Here is an 18,496-nt window from a genome sequence, read left to right as displayed (position 1 = left end):
AACATGTAGTGCCCTTTCATTGGAACTAGTGAACAAACACATTCAATGAACAACAGGATATCATGCTTGTAGAGTTACGGGAATTCGCCGGGGAGTATATGGGCCTTATTGGGCTTTAGGGGAAAGAGAGAGGGGAGGCTGCCCCCCCCCCCCCAAGGCCTAGTCCGAATTGGACTAGGGGGGGAGGGGGACTTGTCGGTAACGAGATTGAACTAGGTATGATGATACCGACGATTGAACCTCGGGCAAGTAACATACCGATGACAAAGGGAACAACGATTGTTGTTATGCGGTTTGACCGATAAAGATCTTTGTAGAATATGTGGGAGCCCGTATGAGGATTCAGATTCTGCTATTGGTTATTGACCGGGGACGAGTCTCGGTCATGTCTACTACATGGAAGGGCATAGTCCAATTCAGACTAGGCCTTGGGGGGGGGGCAGCCTCCCCTCTCTCTTTCCCCTAAAGCCCAATAAGGCTCATATACTCCTCGGCGAATTCCCGTAACTCTCCGGTACTCCGATAAATACCCGAATCACTCGGCATCTTTCTGATGTCGGAATATAGTCGTCCAATATATCGATCTTTACATCTCGACCATTTCAAGACTCCTCGTTATGTCCCCGATCTCATCCGGGACTCCGAACTACCTTCGGTACATCAAAACACATAAACTCATAATACCGATCGTCACCGAACGTTAAGCGTGCGGACCCTACGGGTTTGAAAACTATGTAGACATGACCGAGACTCGTCTCCGGTCAATAACCAATAGCGGAACCTGGATGCTCATATTGGCTCCCACATATTCTACGAAGATCTTTATCGGTCAAACCGCATAACAACAAGCGTTGTTCCCTTTGTCATCGGTATGTTACTTGCCCGATATTCGATCATCGGTATCATCATACCTAGTTCAATCTCGTTACCGGCAAGTCTCTTTACTCGTTCCGTAATGCATCATACCGCAACTAACTCATTAGTCACATTGCTTGCAAGGCTTATAGTGATGTGCATTACCGAGAGGGCCCAGAGATACCTCTCCGACAATCGAAGTGACAAATCCTAATCTCGATCTATGCCAACCCAACAAACACCATCAGATACACATGTAGAGCACCTTTATAATCACCCAGTTACGTTGTGACGTTTGGTAGCACACAAAGTGTTCCTCCGGTATTCGGGAGTTGCATAATCTCATAGTCATAGGAACATGTATAAGTCATGAAGAAAGCAATAGCAATATACTAAACGATCAAGTGCTAAGCTAACAGAATGGGTCAAGTCAATCACATCATTCTCTAATGATGTGATCCCGTTAATCAAATGACAACTGATGTCTATGGCTAGGAAACTTAACCATCTTTGATTTAACGAGCTAGTCAAGTAGATGCATACTAGTGACACTCTGTTTGTCTATGTATTCACACATGAATCAAGTTTCTCGTTAATACAATTCTAGCATGAATAATAAACATTTATCATGATATAAGGGAATATAAATAACAACTTTATTATTGCCTTTAGGGCATATTTCCTTTAGTAACATGCGATAGCTCACCATGTGTGGCGACGAGATCGTCGGTAGCCATCCTCTCTCATTGTCCTTGAACCATTGGCCACCCTCGTGGGTTGAGGCCGCAGTGGATCCCACTGTTGCAGGCTTGTGAGGTGGTAGTGGTGATGTTGTTGGGTTTGTAGCCCTCCCGAACCCCGCTTGTTCGGACAAGGCACGATACGGCAACCACTGCATTGGTTCTCCCAAACCCTAAGTAGTTACCGACAACCGCGACAAAGGAGGAGGGCTCGGTGGGCTTGGCGGGCCGAGGAGGAAGGCGAGGAGGACCGCATGGGAGGTGGTGAAAGGCAAGGAGGACCCAGTGGGGGTGACGAAGGCAAGGTCTGGGAGGATGACATTGGGATTCAGAAAATAGGTGAGTGGCGGTGGAGGAGTAAGTCACACTAGAGTTAGCAGCATGGCACGAGCAATGTAGGGTTTTTGCCCGTGTATGATGTGATGTTTTCTGCTAGTGTAACTTTATTCAGTTGCTACATCTGCCTATGGTGGGCTTATTTAAGCTTGAATTACTATGGAAATGATTGGATAACAATAGGTACAATAGTTAACATATAGAGTATAGTTTGGATTAGTGTAAACCTTAGACACCACTATGAATACATTTTTATTTACAACTGAAATAAAGTGATACTATCTACCATCTGGCTCCTCGGTGATGGTTACATCATTATTACTACATGGGACAAAAAATTCATGTGTCTTAGATACCGTTAGGTTGATTTGGATCTGGAAGAATAACACTCTCGCTGTTTAACATTGCAACGACATCTGACATGGTGGGTCGATCATCTGCACTTTCTTGTACACACGTCAGTGCAATGTTAATGTACCGCCTAGCATCTGATGTACAGATCTCCTTTACAATTGATGCATCTAGAAGCTCAACCCATGTTCCTCCTTCCCATAGTTGCCATGACTACAGAAAGCGAGAAAGTATCTTCATCACATGCATATACATGATACAAGCTATAAGTCCACTGGAAAAATAACATGACCGTGCACACGAGGGTATAGAAAAGACTCACATATCCAATAAGGTTAAGAAAGTCTCCATACTGATAGAAACCAGAATTCCCTTTTCCGCTAAGGATCTCAAGGAGTAACACACCAAAGATGAACACATCTGATTTGATTGAGTAAATGCCTTCAGATGCATACTCCGGAGACATATAACCACTGAAATGAGTTAGAAGCACAAGAAAATATCATATCAAAATATACAATTCGGTTCGTCAACTAATAAAAGGTATTCTAAGCACTACTTATGTTGTAATTAGTAAATAAGAAATATGCTTACTATGTTCCTACTACCCTCTTTGTGCTTCCTTGGATATCATTGGAGCTGAATATTTTTGCTAGGCCAAAATCAGAAAATTTTGGATTCATGTCCTTGTCCAAAAGAATGTTACTGGCCTTAAGGTCTCTGTGTATGATGCGTAACCGAGAGTGCTTGTGGAGATACAGAAGACCTTGGGCTATCCCTTCGATTATCGCACGTCTATTGTTCCAATCAATAAAAGCTGTCCTGTTTCTTTCTGCACATTAGAGAGTGCATTTTATAGAATGTATGGACCACAATACAAAATATGGTTAAAAATACAATGTGCATACCAAATATAAAGAAGTCCAAGCTCTTATTTGGCAAATACTCGTACACCAATAGTTTTTCCTCTCCCTGAATGCAGCATCCCAAGAGCTTGACAAGATTATTGTGCTGTAATTTTGCAATAAGTTCAACTTCATTTTTGAATTCTATAAAACCCTGTCCTGAATGTGAGGCAAGCCTTTTGACTGCAATTTGCATTCCATCTGGTAATTGGCCCTACAAATATGTATACAAAACAAAATTGGAGGCATCATTTTTTACTGAAATGACAAAACATGGATTACAAGTCATCCATTGGAAAATATGACAAAATAATCAAGTTATCAAGATTTTCTTTATTTGCATTTCCGCAAAGTTCTATGTTTTTTAGCGCACACGCAAGAATGTCTTGATTAATGGCCAGTCAATCTTAGATTTATCTAAGCTAATCTTTATATATTTTTAGAATGAACTCAGGATTGAATCTTTTCAAGACAATGCATTTACCTTGTAGACAGGGCCAAAACCACCTTGTCCAAGTAGATTTTCTTTGGAGAAGTTATGTGTAGCATGTAATATCTCAGAAAAGTCAAAGAGAGTGAACTCTGAACTCTTCTCCTCTAATCTCCAGACCAGTTCATCTTCTTCCAGTCTATTGGTGGCAGCCTGGTCGTTTAAGTTTACCTTTCCTAAATTGAGAGAACATACAAATATACATCATTAATCTCGGACTGAAACTTAACCTGGCTGGCTACATCAATAATTTTCAGTTTTCGGGGAACATTGTTGTGAATGAACCATCATTAGAACAAACCTTGTCTTCGTCTTCTCATCCATACAACGGAACAGATAAAGCATAGAAGTATTGACAGTAGTGAAGCCACCACAGCAATAATCAGCAACACCCTCTTGCGTGAGTTGTGTCCTAAAGAAAAAAAGAGACTAATTCATGTATAGTTCTCATATATAAACAAAAACGGATTCATTTAGTGATAGAAAAATAAATATATCTTTTTACCAAGTGGTAGACAATAATGACAAATCAGCCTGACAAATTAAACATGGATCGGCCATATATTTGACAAAGGAAATTTCACCCATTTTCCAGTGACCTTTGAACCGTTCCGATTCTAACGGTTTACCCCAATGTCAGTGAACCTCCTTTTCTTTTTGATTCACTTAGCTTAGTTTCTAAAAACTTAGTTTTTCTACTTATTTATTTTTATTCATCTGTTCTAAGCTCAGGTCTACTAGTACTTAAGAAGCTACTTATCATAAAGATCTAATAAGAGATTTTTGAAAGTGGAGATTACCATATTGTGCAAAAGTAAATCAGCTGCCATGAAAGAAAATTTAGTATAGATTATACTCCCTCCTTTTCAAAGTACTTGTCACGGTTTTAGTTCAAATTTGAACTAAAACCATGACATATATTTTGAATGGAGAGAGTATATATCAGTACATATAAGTTCTTTTTACTAGCTGTATGCATCTCGACGCAAAGGGAATTCCCTCATTTAAAAAGCTTTTCTCCACAATTTTTCTGAATCAATTAATCAAATAGAAGCCATGTCGCCAGCACTGATAGAAAAAGAGGCTTCCGTCCAGCCCCATTAGTCGCGAAACTGTAGGAACCGCGACTAATGAAGTCTTTAGTCGCGGTTCGGCAGATGAACCGCGACCAAATGCCTGGGCCCAGGGCGCTCGCGGGCTTTAGTCGCGGTTGGCCAGGCCAACCGCGACTAAAGGTGCCCAAAGGCCTTTAGTCGCGGTTGGCCAGGCCAACCGCGACTAAAGCTCCTCCCTTTTAGTCCCGGTTTGTGGCACGAACCGGAACTAATGGGGTTGAGACCTTTAGTCGCGGTTCGTGCCACGAACCGGTACTAAAGGTCCCATTTTCAAACTCTAACCCCCCCGGGATCGCCTTTTCAGTTTTAAAAAAAATAAAAGAAAATAATGGAAATGTCAAAAAAATAAAAGAAAATAAGTTTCTCATGTGATATGTGGTCTAGTTGTTGGGAAAATTTGCAAATGTGAATTTTGACTTTATTTGCAAAATCTCTCTGAAATTTGTAAAAATGGGCATAACTTTTGCATACTAACTCGGATGAAAAAGTTTTTTATATGAAAAATCATCTACTCGAAAAGTTACATCCAAATTTAACCGGGGGAACCCCGTTAAACATTTTCAAAATCCTCAAAAACCTAATAGAAAAAAAGTTACGGGGCTTGTAAGATCTAGAGTGGAAAAAATAGAAAAATATTCAAACAGTGGGCAAACTATGGTCAAACAATGGTCAAACTAATTATTCTAGAATATTAGTGTTACTAAATAATTATTTTAATTATTTCAATTTTGGTCAAATCTGGTCAAACTGTGGTCAACTGTGGTCAAACTGTGGTCAAACAATGGTCAAACTAATTATTCAAGAAATATTAGTGTTACTAAATAATTATTGTTTTTAAAACAATAGTTTCAAACTCAAACAGTGAAATGTGTCACTTCATGCTCAAGCAAAATTCCTGAAGGTTAATAGGATTGACATCTTGTTATTGTCAGGAAAACAACAAGTGCAGACTTGGAGCGTGGGAGAATAGAACCCGGAAGTTAAGCGTGCTTGGGCTGGAGTAGTGAGAGGGATGGGTGACCGGTTGGGAAGTTAGATGATTTGGAATGATGAGGGGTGATAAAAGAATAAATTGAGAAGTGATGAGGGGTGGTGATTAGAGACTAGAGGTTAAAATAATTCAGAAATTTGAAAAAAAAAATCAATTTTTTTTTCAAAAACCTGTGGCGGCCTTTAGTCGCGGTTAGCCACAAGAACCGCGACTAAAGGTCCTCCGCCCCGACGGCCACCTGGCGCCCACGTGGACGGGCCTTTAGTCGCGGTTCTTAAGCAACCGCGACTAAAGGGGGGGGGGGGGCTTTAGTCGCGCCCGGTCGGTCGCGGTTGCGCAACCGCGACTAATGGCAGTTGCGAACCGCGACCAAAGGCCCTTTTTCCACCAGTGCAGGATGACCTGGACAGGGTGAGAAGTTTGCATACCCTGCTGTTCTTGGACGGTCGCCTGCACCAGCCGGGGAGGCGCCGCAGCTGGTGGATACGACTGGGAATGTGGGTACCTGGTAGGCGGCATGGTGCCGTTGACGGCCGGAATTGCAAGCATGGGGACCCCTTCGTAGAAGTGGTATAGCTCGTACCTCATGCTACACCATGTCCCGAGAATTCGACCACCTTGCGCTCCATCTAGGGACTTGATCGTATGCTTCAAAACAAGCTGTAAACAAGCCGTGCAGTCGTCGGGCGTGAGGTCGGGCGTGCACTGCATGAGGCAGTACACCGTGGGGATGAGGTTGATGCCTAAGCGCGAGGTGGTGAACCTCCTGGAGCTGTTTGCAGCCGCTTGGGCCGTGCTGTTGAGACGCATCAACAGCAGGTGCTTGGCGGAGTCGCCGCCTGTGGTGAAGTTGAGGTTGTTCCGGAGGGTGATCCAGCTCATCTGATCTTGGGTGCTGTTGGCAACAAGAAAATTATGGTTGGAGAACCTGAGCATGCAGGCATCATAGTACAAGGTGGCGTCCTTATTGTATGGGCAGATCTGCTGGGCATCAGGGAAGGCGGCAGCCACGCAGGTCTCGCAGTCGGAGGCATCGATGGTGTCCCCGCGGCAAAGCGCGAGGGCGTAGACGATGTCCGGATCATGGCCGGCCGTGGCGGTGGCGAAGAGTGTGGTGTTGGACACGGCCTTGTTGGGAAGGGTGGAGGAGAGGAGCAGGAGGTTGGCTTGGTAGGTGCTGTTTGATGTGTAGTTGCCGCTGCTGCCGCCGCAGACTTGCCATTCGGCACCAACAAAAGGAAGGAGAAGAAGGAGGAGGACGATAGCCATGTCCATCGACTAGCTAAGCTTATACCGGGCAGTGGCAAAAGATCGTTGATGGTTTTCTATTTATGACGATGCGAAATACTAATGCAACACCGATCAAGTTGCTCCGATGTCAGCATCACATTCATGGTGATGTATTGGGACGGGACGTACTGACCTACGTTTGAGTGGGGTGAGCATGATTCTTGCAAAGACCCAAGACCCAAGACCGAACCCAAAAGACCGAACCTAACCGAAAGCTGCCCATCTTCTACCCTCTCGTCGACTTTGGTCTTGGTCTTGCTGTCGCCGTCGTGGGTTCACCGTCTTCTATTCATCTTCGTACGTAGCCAGCCGAGTCGGAGTCGCCGGGTCGTGGACGTGATGGGTGATCACGATAACACCAACGCCCGTTTGGGAGCCTGCATTAGTCTCAGCCAGAACCGGGCAGAATGTTTTTAGCTTGTTTGGTTGCCTGGGTCGCATCAAAAAGTTGCCCACATGAAACTAAAAAGGGGGGCGTTGGTTCCCTGCTTTGCCTCACATCAATCGTGCAAAATTTAAGTTGTTTGGTACCCTGCATGGGCTCTTCAACCAGCTGGCCCGTGAATGCAAAAAGGGGCCTCTCAGCCAGGCCGAGGGAAATGCAGGAATCAAGCGTATCAGCACGCGTGCAAGCTTGTTCGTTTGCTGCTTTTTTCATCCCTTTTGTCTTCACCGCATCAATCAAGCACCGCAGCCAGGGCATCTCCTCCTCGTAACCTGTCGCCGCCGTCCTCAAGCAAGCAACAACGTTGCCGCCGCCTCCCTGGACCAAAGGTCGCAGCAAGGCTCCTTTCCATAGCCTGTCCCCGTAGCCCTCGACCAAGGATGGTCACCACATTCATCAAATGCCACTACCGCCGTCCTCGCCAAGCGTCGTCGCCTCCCTCGACCAAGCATCTCCGCCGTCCCCAGATCCCTGGTCAAGTGTCGCCGCCGTCCTTGTCAAGCGCTGCCAGATCCCTCATCAAGCGCCGCCACCGTCCCCGGATCCCTTGTGAAGCACCGCCGCTATCCTAGGCAAAGTGCCGCTGCCGTCCCTGGATCTCGTCGCCCTGCGCTGCCGTGTGATCCCTATTCCTCACTGATTTTAGCCACATTCATCACCTCGTATAGGTATATCACATACAAGTTCACCAAACACCCATCCCGACTCGTCCTTGCATCATCTCGACCAGTCCACACTCACCCAAGATCCTCCATGCAATGCAGCCCAAAGCAACCCAGGGAACCAACCCAAAGCGTCTCTGGGCTTCCATCTAGGAGATTGGCTGGCTCGACCATTTTTCTAGAGCCAGGCCTGAGCGCTGCAACACGAGGCACGTGGGCATGGGTGGTTGCAGGCATCGATGCGACCTCGAGGCATCGCGTTGTTTCCCAAAGCCGCGACATAAATTATCCCCACCTCTCTCTCTCTCTCTCGTCTTCCCCACTCACACCGGTGGCAGCGAGCAACGGGGCGAGTGACTGCAAGGCGATCCTAGGCGGCCGCGAGCACTGGATTGACAAGCGCATCGGCAATAGCAGTAAGCCCTTACCCTGTCTCTCGATTTACTGCTTCCGAGTCGCGGTAGATTTGATTTTAGGACATGATGGGAGTGTTAGGGAGGGGATTGAACACATCGGAGGGTGGGTGAGGATTGGTTTGGGGGAAACACGGCCGATGAACCCTAGAATCCATCGGTGCACCGATAGGCCGATGGATTGTAGGGTCAATGCGAAGGCAGTATGAGTCATGGAAATGATGATAAGGATGACTACATTGGAAATGAGGGAGATGATAAAAATGGCTAGCGTGATCTCTATGGTGATGAGCCATATGATAACTATGGCCATGGGCGGTATGGTAACTATGGTGATGATGGTGATGATTAGCTATAAAAGTTTAATGATCTTTAAGTCATGCCAAAATGAAATTATGCTTATGGAAAAAATTATCTTGGTGGAATATTTATCTTATGCAAAATGTGATATATCTCAGTTACTATTTTGTTCTGCATTCGACACTTGGTAATTAGTGTTGCAATTTGGATGCAACTCAATACTTTCAGGATACGCTATTATAATGTATGTTCTTTGGTATGGGCTTGTGTATGAGATGTATTTGAAATGCCAATAGTTTGAAATATTGCTACCGTGTGCAACACCCCTTGGAGAAAGCGACATATGAGGGGCCCTATGATGGAATAAACATCTTGGGTATATAATTTTCCAACGGGGATGTTGGTGAATTTATAAATTGACGATGTTCACTCACCTCTCAACTAAATGGATCCCTGATGGGTTGTATACACTTTCGGCCATCTAAATAGCCGATGGTTTAGTCCTCCCCATGATTATAGCTATGTCCGAAACGGTCAAACATACCATTGACTATTATAAAATCCGCCAGGAAGCAATAACCCTCGGAAAACACTCACCAGAGGAGGAACCTTCAACTATAATGTCACTGGGCTATTGTGAGCCTGCTGGTGGCAACAATAAGCCCCACGGCTCACTGTCGAATTACTACCACAGGGAAAGATATTATCTGACTATACCGTCGGCTATTAGAGTAATGGCCGGCAAAGCATAGCCGGTAGGAGATTACAGGTGGTGCACCGTCAGTTATAGTGGTAGTTGATGGTGAATACAAGTATCTGGCAATGATTTCACCATCGAAAATAAGGGGATTTCTAGTAGTGTACATTTTTTAGGGGTGCTTCTTTACTTACTTGTTCAAAACAGAAGTAAGTAATGCATACAAAATAAAATAGAAGAAGAAATCTAAGAAAATACAAGAAGAAAGCGAAGGAAAGCAAAGAGAATAGAAAAAGAAATCAAAGCAAAGAAACAGAAATAGAAAAAGAAAGCAACACAAAGAAAAGAAAAGAAATAAAGAAAATACATAGAAGAAAGAAAGAAAAATAGGCAACGTGAGAAAGAAAAAGAAAAACACATTTGCCTAGTGTTGGATGTCGGACACTTGATGAAGGGTCCACTGTCGGTCCGTCGTCCACAAAACCGTCGGTGGCACGACGTTGCCGAGTGTTTTTTCCATGACACTCAGCAAAGGTTTTGCTTCGCAGAGTTTTGTTATTTTGCTGAGTATTTTTCCCATTACAGTTGGCAAAGGGTTTACTTTGTTGAGTTTTGTTCTTTTGCTGAGTGTTTTTTATATGACACTCGTCAAAGGACCTTTTGCCGAGTACCCGACAAATTACACCTGCCAAAAGGCCGAACATTCAGCAAAGATAATTTTTCCAGTAGTGAACAAAGAATTGAGACTGCAGTGTCCTAGTATGCTGGACAGGGAGGCTAACAACATGTGCTCCTTTTTATCTTTGCCATCTGAGCTCAATAGTTTTCGTAAACGGCAAAACTTTGAATAACATGTACGAGTTTATTTTCACCTAGCTTGTTTTTACGTCACTGTTTTGCTCACATATGTCACTGTTTTGTTTACATATGTTGATGCAAATATATACAAGTAAACTTGACTGTATGCAGCGACCACTACCTCACATTTAATATTATATTATTATTGTAAAAATATTTTTTTGAAATAGTTTTTAAAAAATTCAACTCAAAATTTAGTTTGGCCAAAATCATTCAAGTTATTTAAAATTCAATGAATTTTCTCTTGAATTTTTCAAATTCAGGAAGTTTCATAAACAATTTTGGCTACATAATTAGAGGCTCATCAACTTCCGGGTATTTCGCAAAATTGGCTTGGGAAAAAGCGTTGTCAGTGAAATGCGCACACATGCAGCGAATTGGGCTGGCCTATTTTTTTTAAAAAAAAGCTTTGTCATTCCGGTTTTAAAAAACTTCTAGAAAGTTGAAGTCGATATTTATCAGTTTTAAAAATCTTCTAGAAGGTTTCAAGAAAAAGTTTTTTCTTTTTGTCTGGATTTTTAATTTTATTTTCTATTTCTGCTCCTTTTTTTTCTTCTTTAGGTTTTTTCCATTTGCTTAAAGTCATAATTTACAAAAATGTTCAAATCTTAAAATTTCTACATAATTTCAAATATTGTTCCCTTTACTCAAAAATTGTTCAGAAATTTAAATTTGTTGCATTTTTTTAAAGAATGTTCAGAAATTCAGAAATTATTCAACTATTTTTTATAGAAGTGTTGAAATCTTCAAATTTTGTTTCAAAATGAGAAAAAATATTTTGGAAAAGTAGAAAATGTTTATATATCCAAATGTTATTTGAAAACTTTCAAAAAAAGTTTGGAATTTCAGGAAACTTTCATGGTTACATTTTTTTGATATGTTCACAAATTTCCAAAATATGTTTGAAATTCCAAATGTTGTTTGTGTTTTCCAAACATTGTTGAACTTCAGATTTGTTTCAAATCCCGCCTTGCAGTAAGTTCATTAATGGTTGCATGCTTGTGTTAGGGATTTTTTTGAGGAAGTATGCTTCTATTCAACTCATAAAGTAATACAAAGTTCTTGATCCATACAAGCACACCCTAACACACGCACAAATAACTAAAATAACAAAGAGCAACGTAAAACAAACAGTAAAACATGAAGATCTCCGGAGCTCTATGTCATAATCCCTAACCCTTGCTAGAAGACTCCTGCAGCACAAGCATCTGCAACTAGATCTAAGTAGGTCATCATCTTCAACCACGGTATAATCGGCATCATGTTGCTCCCCTTTTTCTTCGCTTTCGCGCCGAAAAGACAAGGACACACATATGCATCCAACACACTTGCACTAGCCTTCGCCATCTGTGGCTTCGAGTACCGATGTATCTGCCCCTTCCAGATGAAAGAGAACTAGGATCCGGTTCCGACGCCGCGGTCGGGCCAACTACCCGGGAAAAGCAGGATATTCCTCTAGCGGCAGCATAAAGGAGGAAGAAACGCATCATGAAATCATACCGACATCGAGGAAGGAGAATCTCTATCTCCACACAACCACCACCCATCTGAGGAACGACCTGACCAGTGTCGGTCGACCTCCATACACCATAGCCCGCGATCTCGATGAGATTCGGGGATCCCCCACCCCGCTGGCTCCTAGACGAAGGCAAGAGCCCCGCCTGACCGTGAACGAAACCCGAGGAAACTTATTCAGACGCAACGCTGCCGCGACGGCCTGATCCGAGGTTCCCTCTCCCTCCAGCCATTGGAGCGGCCGGCAGAGGGAGAGGGAACTAGCAGTCTGAGCCGGTCACCCATCCTCTCACTACTCCAGCCTGAGCATGCTTAACTTTCGAGTTCTATTCTCCCTAGTTTCCAAGTCTGCAATTGTTCTTTACCTGACAATAGTAAGCTGTCAATCCTATTAACCATCAGCAGTTTAGCTTGAGCATGAAGTCACACGTTTCACCGTTTGAGTTTGAAACTATTATTATAAATAATAATAATAATTTAGTAACACTAATACTTCTTGAATAAGTAGTTTGACTATAGTTTGACCACAGTTTGACCAGATTTGACAATAGTTTGACCACAGTTTGACCAAAATTCAAAAAAACTAAAATAATTATTTAGTAACACTAATATTTCTTGAATAAATAGTTTGGCCATAGTTTGACTAGATTTAACAAAAATTCAAAAAAACTGAAATTTGAGCATATATTTTTTTCCTTTCAAAATTTGAGGATTCTAAAAATTTGCAAATAGGCCTACGTGGCAGAGTTTGAAAATTGCCCTTTAGTCCCGGTTTGTGTCTCCAACCGGGACTAAAGGTTAGACCCCATTGACCCCTTTAGTCCCGGTTTGTGTCACAAACCGCAAACTGGGACTGAAGGGGCTCGTGGGGCCCCGGCCTGCCGCCAGCCTACCATCATCCCTTTAGTCCCGGTTTGTGATACAAATCGGGACTATAGGTCAGAAATGAGCGGCACTAATGCATAGCCATTCGAACCGGCACTAATGGTCACATTAGTGCCGGTTCATTTACAAACTAGGACTAAAGGGTTGAACATTAGGCCCTTTTTCTACCAGTGGATGTTGACCAAGCTTTGACATTTTAACCATCCAAGCCAGCGGTTCACTTCGCTTTGTCGAGCAGCCCTAATACGAATATTAACTTGTACGAAAAAAGTTTAGATAAATATTTAGGGAGCGCAGGTCATGTTTAGAAAAGAATAGAGATAAACAGAAATAAAACTCCCCTCCCCACACTACTAGGGAAAACCTTATACACAAAACTTTAGCAGTAGTGCTTGTTAAAAAAACTCGCTACTGCTAGACAGCAGTAGCACATGCAAAATAAGCGCGTTGCAGATACATGTATAGCAGTAGTGCTACTCGTTGCAAAAGCGCTACTACTAAAATTCCAACCACTAAGCCGATAGGCTACACATAGTAGTAGCGATCTTTCAAGAACCTCGCTACCGCTAAGATTGTTATAGCAGCGCGTTTAGATGTAAGGCGCTACTGCTAACGAAAATAAAATAAAATGAAAAAAAATAGAAAAGTAAATGAAAATGAAAGAAATAGAAAAAGGAAAAAGGAAAAAATAAAATGTAAAGAAAAATAAACGGAAAAGGAAAAAAAAGGTCGAAGGCATAGCAGTAGCGCGTTTGCTAAAACGTGCTATAGCTAACTTAGCTATAGCGCGTTTTGAGTAACGCGCTACCGTTATGTTTCACTTAACCAGCGGTTTCCCTACCCCCGGACACCACTTCTCCGCCGTCTCCCCAATTCGCCGTTGCCCCACTTCACCGTCGTCTCCTGCCGGCGTTGATGCCCGCAACCTCACCGTCTCCCCCCGAGGCCACGCTCATCCTCACCGTCGCCGCCCGAGGCCGCCCAGCCTCACCGTCGCCGCCTCTCGAGCCGCCTTCGACCTCACCGTCGCCGCCCTCGACCTCACCGCCGCCGCCCGAGCCCGCCCAGGACCGCCACTGCCTGAGCCCGAGCCCGCCCTCCCCGCCCCTGCCTCCGTCGCCGAGCACCTCTCGCCCACAGTCTCTCCCCTCTCTGTAAGCCCCCCACCCCTCCTCTCTCTCTGCATTTTAATTAGTAGATGTTATAGCAAAAATTAGTTAGGGCAAAAAGATGTTAAGTAGTAGATGTTAGAGCAAAAATTAGTTTAGAGCAAAAAATTAGTTTAGAACAAAAAATTTAGTTTTGAGCAAAAGATGTTAAGTAGTAGATGTTAAGAGCAAAAATTAGTTTAGAGCGAAAAATTTGGTTTACAAAAAAAGTTAGTTAGGGCAGTAGGGTTTAATTAGGGTTTTTGTTTTCTTAGATTTTTTAAAGAAAAAAATGAAGAAAATGTTGTAGCAGTGCTGCTAGTAGTATATAGTGATACTAGTAGATGTTAATTAGGTTAGGGAAGTAGTGGTACTAGTAGATGTTAATTAGATGCTTTTTAGTTAGGGCAGTAGGGTTTTGCTAGATTAATTAGGTTAGAAGTGCTGCTAGTAGTTGTGGTACAGTAGGTTGATTAGGTGAAGTTAAATGAATAACCTAAATGAATGAAATTAGTAGTTATCTATTTTTTTTCTATCATCATTATAGAGCACTAAAGTAAACTGAATTTTGTTCTATTAGTAGTTAAATGAATTTTCTTCTACACTTAGTTTTTGAATTAGCTTGTGAAATTTGAACATGTGGTTGCTCGTGTATATTTGGACATGTGTTGGGGTGTCGAAGATGGATATTTGAACACTGTTTCCAGGGAATGAAGCCGAGTGGCATATGTTTTGCCAGAATATTGATTCATTTCTGTTCCGGTAAATTTCAGGTTCTCGATTTGTCCACTTTTTAGCAAAAGTCATGCCGAAATTTTCCACGAATTTTGGCATGACTTATGCTACAAACTAGGACATATCAAGTGCCCGGGATTTGCCGCACCAGGAAGGAGTCAATGTTCCTGCAAAGCATAGGCCTTTTTTATGTCATTAATCATTTTATTAGGTCTAGAATTAATTGACTAGATTTAATCGTAAGAAGACAAGGGACGGCAGGCCCGCCTTCAGCCATAAGACCGACTTCTGCTGCATCCAGCAACCGAGTGATTCTCTTAATGATGGATTCTATGTCCTACACCACATGCTGGAGTACAGACAGGATCATCAGAATCATCGCATGTCACCTAGATCCGGTGATGCCCATATTCTGCAATGGGCAAAGGACTTAGGAGATATCGAGGATCATCGACTTCGAGCTGAGTTCTATCACATCCAATGCGAACTTTCCCAAATCATCATGAAGAAAAGGTCATCAAAAAAACAGGGATGTTCTACGAAGAAGGACAAATGTCGCAGGATGACGTCCGTACACGCGTAGCCTCTCAGCGTCTCGAGCTGCAGCCTTTCACTAAGCTCGGGGACTATCTTCCTGACATGGATGGATGGCACAACATGTAGTGATTGTCGATATATGATAATGTGACTGTTTAGTCCATACTTTCTGTATGACAAAACTTTGAGTTATGCACGACGAAACTTTATTTGTGATGTAATTAAACCGTCCTCCTCGACTAGTGAAGATCACTCTAGTTAGGGCATTTTGGGTACGATAAACTTTGTTATTTATGCTTATGATATGTTGCTTCTATTTTTGCCAAGTCTGTCTCTTTCTGTTGCTCAACTATATATATTGCATATCAACGACTCATGTGATGATGCAGGTGCATAGATCATCAATGGCGAAGAAGTGCTACGCTAGGAGTATACAACGAGTGGCCGGAGTGTCAGGCCCAGGTGTACCGGTTTCCGGTTTCCGAGCGACAGCTAGTAGTTGGTTTAGGTTCACGCTAATGCGAGAGAGGGATACGAACTCATGTACTGCATAGTTCCGCTCTCACTCATAATGATAGCTCTTCTCGCGTATATCATTGTTTAGATGGATGACGATGTAGTTGCAAGTAATCAAGACTTGTATCGCTATTTTTGAGATGATGACGAGAGACCACTTTGTGTTGGATGATGATTATGATGATGACATGATTTGATGAGACTATTTGTATGTATATGTTATGATTATATTTGTATGTGTATGATATGCTAAAGATTATTGTATACAGCCTATTCAAATATGATATTAGGAGCAGCGCTCTGCACTAAAACCTCGCTACTGCTAGCCATGTATAGCAGTATCGTAGGATGACAGACGCTACTGCTATACGTTAGCTGTAGCGCCTTATCAGTAGCGCGTCATCCTGAGCTACTGATAGGCAAAATACCCACGCTATTGCTAGGGTTTTCCATAGTAGTGGCACCAGCCTCCTATTGCTACGCAAGCACAAACCTAAGCACCGCCACCGCCTAGGTTTATATCTGTGTTGCCAATGCTGAAGCTGCTGCTCCGCCGGCCCCGGCGGTCTCCGCCTCTCCCTGTGGTATTCACAGTTCAAACCGCTGTTTGGTCCCCTCTTAGTTCAAATTTCCTTACTCTGCGGCTGTTCCTGGTGCATACGGTGGATGCTTGCTAGTACATACTACTTGGTGTAGATTCTGGTACTAATTGGACCGACTATTGGAAGTTATTGAACTTGATGGCTAACCATTTTGAAGAGCCGGTTGATCTATATGATTTTCTAGACATACGAACCGTTGGGAATTTCAAGTCCCATCCATGCTAATCATAGTAGTACATGTTAGTCTGTTCACAGCAAGCTGCGGATGCTGTCCAGGCTTTTTTTTCTTTTCTCCTGTAACGAACACAGGCAGGTGCTGAGATAAGGCTGAGTTATATTAAGATTGGTACCTACTAGGTAGCAGAATTGAGCAGTAAGTTTGTTTCCCAAAGCCGCGACATAAATTATCCCCACCTCTCTCTCTCTCTCTCTCGTCTTCCCCACTCACACCGGTGGCAGCGAGCACCGGGGCGAGTGACTGCAAGGCGATCCTAGGCGGCCGCGAGCACTGGATTGACAAGCGCATCAACAATAGCAGTAAGCCCTTACCCTGTCTCTCGATTTACTGCTTCCGAGTCGCGGTAGATTTGATTTTAGGACATGATGGGAGCGTTAGGGAGGGGATTGAACACATCGGGGGGTGGGTGAGGATTGGTTTGGGGGAAACACGGCCGATGAACCCTAGAATCCATCGGTGCACCGATAGACCGATGGATTGTAGGGTCAATGCGAAGGCAGTATGAGTCATGGAAATGATGATAAGGATGACTACATTGGAAATGAGGGAGATGATAAAAATGGCTAGCGTGATCTCTATGGTGATGAGCCATATGATAACTATGGCCATGGGCGGTATGGTAACTATGGTGATGATGGTGATGATTAGCTATAAAAGTTTAATGATCTTTAAGTCATGCCAAAATGAAATTATGCTTATGGAAAAAATTATCTTGGTGGAATATTTCTCTTATGCAAAATGTGATATATCTCAGTTACTATTTTGTTCTGCATTCGACACTTGGTAATTAGTGTTGCAATTTGGATGCAACTCAATACTTTCAGGATACGCTATTATAATGTATGTTCTTTGGTATGGGCTTGTGTATGAGATGTATTTGAAATGCCAATAGTTTGAAATATTGCTACCGTGTGCAACACCCCTTGGAGAAAGCGACATATGAGGGGCCCTATGATGGAATAAACATCTTGGGTATATAATTTTCCAACGGGGATGTTGGTGAATTTATAAATTGACGATGTTCACTCACCTCTCAACTAAATGGATCCCTGATGGGTTGTATACACTTTCGGCCATCTAAATAGCCGATGGTTTAGTCCTCCCCATGATTATAGCTATGTCCGAAACGGTCAAACATACCATTGACTATTATAAAATCCGCCAGGAAGCAATAACCCTCGGAAAACACTCACCAGAGGAGGAACCTTCAACTATAATGTCACTGGGCTATTGTGAGCCTGCTGGTGGCAACAATAAGCCCCACGGCTCACTGTCGAATTACTACCACAGGGAAAGATATTATCTGACTATACCGTCGGCTATTAGAGTAATGGCCGGCAAAGCATAGCCGGTAGGAGATTACAGGTGGTGCACCGTCAGTTATAGTGGTAGTTGATGGTGAATACAAGTATCTGGCAATGATTTCACCATCGAAAATAAGGGGATTTCTAGTAGTGTACATTTTTTAGGGGTGCTTCTTTACTTACTTGTTCAAAACAGAAGTAAGTAATGCATACAAAATAAAATAGAAGAAGAAATCTAAGAAAATACAAGAAGAAAGCGAAGGAAAGCAAAGAGAATAGAAAAAGAAATCAAAGCAAAGAAACAGAAATAGAAAAAGAAAGCAACACAAAGAAAAGAAAAGAAATAAAGAAAATACATAGAAGAAAGAAAGAAAAATAGGCAACGTGAGAAAGAAAAAGAAAAACACATTTGCCAAGTGTTGGATGTCGGACACTTGATGAAGGGTCCACTGTCGGTCCGTCGTCCACAAAACCGTCGGTGGCACGACGTTGCCGAGTGTTTTTTCCATGACACTCAGCAAAGGTTTTGCTTCGCAGAGTTTTGTTATTTTGCTGAGTATTTTTCCCA

General features: G+C 42.9%; 1 protein-coding gene across 1 annotated transcript; it reads right to left on the bottom strand.

Moving 5' to 3' along the window:
• Positions 1–2,279: 2,279 nt before the first annotated feature.
• Positions 2,280–7,052, bottom strand: LOC123066734 (cysteine-rich receptor-like protein kinase 10). Its single transcript, XM_044489769.1, has 7 exons — positions 6,212–7,052; positions 3,979–4,089; positions 3,672–3,853; positions 3,191–3,401; positions 2,877–3,114; positions 2,605–2,755; positions 2,280–2,495 (listed from the first exon to the last, which is right to left on the bottom strand). Exons 1-7 carry the CDS (start codon positions 7,050–7,052, stop codon positions 2,280–2,282), a joined length of 1,950 nt encoding a protein of 649 aa, XP_044345704.1.
• Between the last annotated feature and the right edge of the window lie 11,444 nt (positions 7,053–18,496).

The sequence above is a fragment of the Triticum aestivum genome, chromosome 3B, assembly GCF_018294505.1.
Source record: "Triticum aestivum cultivar Chinese Spring chromosome 3B, IWGSC CS RefSeq v2.1, whole genome shotgun sequence".
Classification (NCBI taxonomy): domain Eukaryota; kingdom Viridiplantae; phylum Streptophyta; class Magnoliopsida; order Poales; family Poaceae; genus Triticum; species Triticum aestivum.
Note: the sequence above shows the minus strand (reverse complement) of the source record. Positions and strands in the feature narration are given on the sequence as shown.

What these genes read in the sequence shown, in the direction of transcription:
- LOC123066734 (XM_044489769.1), bottom strand. Translation starts at nt 7,052, where the DNA reads ATGGCTATCGTCCTCCTCCTTCTTCTCCTTCCTTTTGTTGGTGCCGAA. An exon ending in AAGAGGGTAGTAGGAACATA is followed by an intron (nt 2,756 to 2,876) that starts GTAAGCATATTT and finishes AACTCATTTCAG; the next exon opens with TGGTTATATGTCTCCGGAGT. An exon ending in TTCTTAACCTTATTGGATAT is followed by an intron (nt 2,496 to 2,604) that starts GTGAGTCTTTTC and finishes CGCTTTCTGTAG; the next exon opens with TCATGGCAACTATGGGAAGG.